The 4,395-nt window shown below is 36.7% G+C and overlaps 1 protein-coding gene across 1 annotated transcript in view; it reads right to left on the bottom strand.

Moving 5' to 3' along the window:
• ZRANB3 (zinc finger, RAN-binding domain containing 3) overlaps positions 1-3,721 on the bottom strand; it is a 46,444-nt gene extending 42,723 nt beyond the window's left edge. Inside the window, 1 exon segment of the mRNA XM_009895851.1 lies at positions 3,570-3,721. Coding sequence (XP_009894153.1) covers positions 3,570-3,721 — 152 coding nt within the window.
• Between the last annotated feature and the right edge of the window lie 674 nt (positions 3,722-4,395).

Genomic DNA, 4,395 nt, shown 5'->3' with positions numbered 1-4,395 from the left:
CTTGTTGACCTGCATGGGGTTGGCTGGGGCCCACCTCTCCAGCCTGTCCAGGTCCCTTTGGATGGCATCCCTCCTCTTCAGCCTGTCTCCATTGCCAAACAGTGTGGTATCATCAGCAAACTTGCTGAGGGTGCACTCAACCCCACTGTCCATGTTGCCAACAAAAATGTTGAACAGTACAGGTCTGCATCTTGGATATTTTTCCCAAACTTCTACCACTTTTTCCAGGGTACTGTGCTTTGACACCACTGCCTTCTCTTAACTAGCACCTGACCATTGGCTGGTGACTTCTCAGTACTGTTTAGGCCTTCATTCTCAAGTCAGCCTCCTCCTGCATACTTCATAGATTATTACATGGAAGAATAACATAGGCCTGAAAACTAAACTCTGTTGCTCAGAACAACTCAACCCTAAAAGCAAGATGACATCTTTGCTTTCATTTGCGATTAGGTTACCTGTGCTCTTAGGAAGTGGGGATTTGTCTACATCTGCCCAACTGGGACTAATAACCAGCATGCAAAGAGCAATAGAGAGAATTGCTCACCTCCCCCTCCCAACAGCATACACACAACTGACCTAACAACCCTAAATATTCCCTAAACCCATTGCTAAGACTTTATGTTCCTGGAAGGGACAAGTTTGTTGCTTTCCATTTAAAAAACAGTTTAAAGCTCTTATAAATAAATAAATACATATTTATGATGTTTTTAAAAGTAACTTACACTTTTCCTAAAGGAAAAGCATAAAAACAAAATAGTTTTCAAGCACAGAATTTCTGTGCACTCTTCTTTTCTGCACATTAACATTTGAGGTTATAAATAAAGATCAAACACTTTCCATCCCTAGGTACCTATTCCCAAGTGCACTTCTGAAGAATAATCTCTAGTAGGGAATAAGCAGCCATGCAGTTATTTACCTTTAAGGCATGTCTGTAAGCTAAAAGGTATCTTACCGTATGTTGAACTATACGCTGTCTTGTTGGCTCTAGAATTACTATTTCCTAGAAAAGCATTATGCAGTCTCTGTTAGTCTAGATGATGCCTTTGGAGCACCTACTAAAAAAGCCTTTGATTCATTTACTAATGAATCAAAAGCACAAATCACAACAGCATATGTACTTTTTGCTCAGGGAAAAGACAAGGAAATTAATAGGTTACTCCTAGCCCCTTCCATGCAGGAAATAAGTCTGTTCTAATAACAAGTCCCTTTTCATGCTGGGTGCTTGTCTAACTTAAGATAATATTAATTGAATCTCTTCAGCCAACAATAAAGCACTTTCTCTTCACCAGCTTCCTGCCACTACAGCAAAGCATGGATTAAATGATGACTGCAAAGGGAGTGCATAGCCTGAGGCAGAAAAGAAAGAAGAGCTGAGATGCACATACTGCTGAGTTCAAGTCCTATGTTTATATATTTTTAAAACTAGAAAAGATACTTTTATGGAAAAGTACCAGACCCTGCTAAAATATACCACTGGGAATACTGAAAGAAGGCTTAAATCATTACAGAGTACACAAAAGGGAAAGACTTGGGTGAGCCAAGGGCTGACAAACTAATAAGAAAATTCAGCTACAAACTACAGAGGGTCTTGTTCTCTGTTTTGGGACAGAAAGAAAATTAGATCTGCCTGAGCAAGGGACAGATTTAAAAAATACTCCTCAGGAAAGTTTGACTTAATAAATTCTGCTTTATATAGAGGCTGGCTGAGAGTGTGCACATAATTCCTCAAATTTACCCAGCTAACATATAGGATTTACTACGCCAAGGAATGAGATTTCTTGCAATCATGATGAAAATACTTTCACACGCCTGTAAATCCACAAAAGACAAATTACTGAACAGTTTTGTTAATGAAGGTTTTCAAGAAAAGAAAACAACATAAAGCCCATAACCCTAATGAAAAGAATACAATTTCCTCCTTGACAGAGAGTCGTTAGCCTAGGTATTCCAAACCTTTTTAGATACTTATTGCAGGCAATTGTTATGTCTCAAACAAAAAGAAAAAAGAAATATCTGATTAAAATTTATCTAGTCCTACAGTTAAGCTGCTTTCTGAGGATCCTCTATATTTTATAATATGCTGCAAAAGATTAAGCTACTTTCAAATACATCCACTAGCCTACACTAATTAACATTAAAGAAACTATACATATTTGATGTCTTCTGTTATGTCACTATTTGTATATACAAATGCAACTCAATCGCATACTATATAAACCTCAGTTCCTCTTATTAGAATCAGATCAACTGAGATATGGTAGCCAAGGCCTTTAGATTTATTAAATTCAACTCTAATGTAGACTTTGCTGTCTATTTTATCAAAGTCTTAGTGATCCATTAAAGCTGTATGCATTTAATCTCACTGTCACACTGTGCAGCAGAAAAGTGCCTAATATGACCAGTGGTCACAGAGAAGTTAATGCCAATACAGGTTAAAGCTTTTTACATCTCAGGTTTGCACGCTAATGGCTGGTCTCATCTTTGTACTCTGCTACGTAGTCTGGCTTGCTTCATTCCCTGAATACAGCAATGTTATAAATGCTGAAGATTTTTGGCCAAATGAAGAGAAAGTGAAAATCTTCAGAGGAAATTTTAATTGATCAAGAGTTGCACATAATTGCAAGAACTGACGATAAACACTTCCTTTCCAATTTTTCACCTTTAGAGAAAGAGATGCACATTTCTTTTCTCCTGAAAAAAATCACAAACATTAGCAAGCAATCCCCTTAGACCCTAAGCCTGTTGTTCTGAGCAAGATGATGAAATGATCTAACTAACTTTGTCCTGCTTTAAAACCTAAGCTAAAATAATTTCATTTGTGCCAGACCTCTAAATTGTCATTACTTTCCAAAAGAACAACATACAGTAGCTTCATGGCTTTAGGTTGAATTGTACTAAATCTTCTAAAATTTATAAACGTGGAAATAGCATTTCCCTTCCCTCTTCTTTGTCCCTGTAATGCAGTAACAGGCTCTTACTCAGCAAAACATTTCCAGCCTCTGCTGCATAAACTATTTTTCTGATTTATCAGGTACTTAATTGTTGAATGCCTGCTCTACCAGTTGCTGCACTTGCTAAGTGAGAACTCTGCAAGGCTGCTTCTGCTCTGCTGTTGCAGTTCAGTGAGTTCCAGAACACCCTGATTACATGCCAGAATTGTACCAAGTTTAAAATAGAATACCACACAGATGCATCAAGATCTGTTAGTCATTCTCTCAACAGCTCTACCACGCCATTAAGAACTAAGGAAACAAATGTGAATTAACATATTTTAAGAATTCTCTATTAACATGACAAAAAGGATGGTCCTACTGATATCAACCTCCTCTTATGTGAGGAGATCTTTGATATTACAATCCTCTTTTGCATAATGTGTTATTAAACATGTCTTTGTCCTCTGGGGAAAAAACCAAACCCCCTCATTTTAAGCCACGTTACCTTGTAGTTTATGAAAAATTTCTCTGGTATAACTCACCTAAGAGCTGCTGGTATTCCACAGTCTTTCTAAAAAGCAATTTGTGTTTACTTAAAATAACTATTTTTAGCATATGCTAAAATAAGGATTTTACCTGCCGCTTCTCTGAAGTGCAAATATGATGCCTTTCTCCTGAAAAGGAAGCAGTTTCTTTCTCAGTCTTTCAGGTAGAAAGGACAGCTTAGCATCAACATTTTTTGAATAAGAAGCTTCAAGTGTAGGTGTTTCCTGGAATGTACTAGCCATGTTGAACCTAAGGGAAACAAAACCAATAACAGAAAAAAAGACATCTTACTTAACAGACAGGTCTGCAATACGTTACAGAATAAAGCTCATGGAACAACAATAATCACTCCATCTTGAAATATTCAATATCTACACAACTCTTATCAAGTCTTGAGAATTCTCCCTAGAAAGCATAAAATAATGCAGATAATGGAGGAAGAGCCCACCACCTCAGTATCAATAAAATATTCTAACTATTTCAATAGGAAGAGGTCAGGAGGTATCACTTCCTCAACACTATGAAATAGTTATTTAAGAAAATTCCCTATTCATGGATGACAGTTATTGGCCGTTCAAATAGACCTAACTTGTAGACACTAAAACATAACTCTTTTAGTAACCATTTTTCAGAAAATTTACAGAAAAAGGTTATTTAACCTTCTGATGATGGAACTAACAGTTCTCTAAATTTTTTAATCCTAAGAATCAAATCAGGAAAAAAGGACAAAATATGCCGGGCTGGGGGAAAGAAGCAAAAAAAAAAAAAAAAGGGTAAGGAACTTTATAAAGTTCCTTTATTCCCCTCAGAAAGGATCAATCTTAAACTGCAGAATTAATCAATGAAAATTCTCATACTATGCTTCAGAAATGTGGATTCTTCATTCAATTTTGTCCAAGGGCACAGGGTCAGAGAA

The sequence above is a fragment of the Charadrius vociferus genome, unplaced genomic scaffold (genome assembly GCF_000708025.1).
Source record: "Charadrius vociferus isolate BGI_N301 unplaced genomic scaffold, ASM70802v2 scaffold862, whole genome shotgun sequence".
In the NCBI taxonomy this organism is placed as follows: Eukaryota; Metazoa; Chordata; class Aves; order Charadriiformes; family Charadriidae; genus Charadrius; species Charadrius vociferus.
Note: the sequence above shows the minus strand (reverse complement) of the source record. Positions and strands in the feature narration are given on the sequence as shown.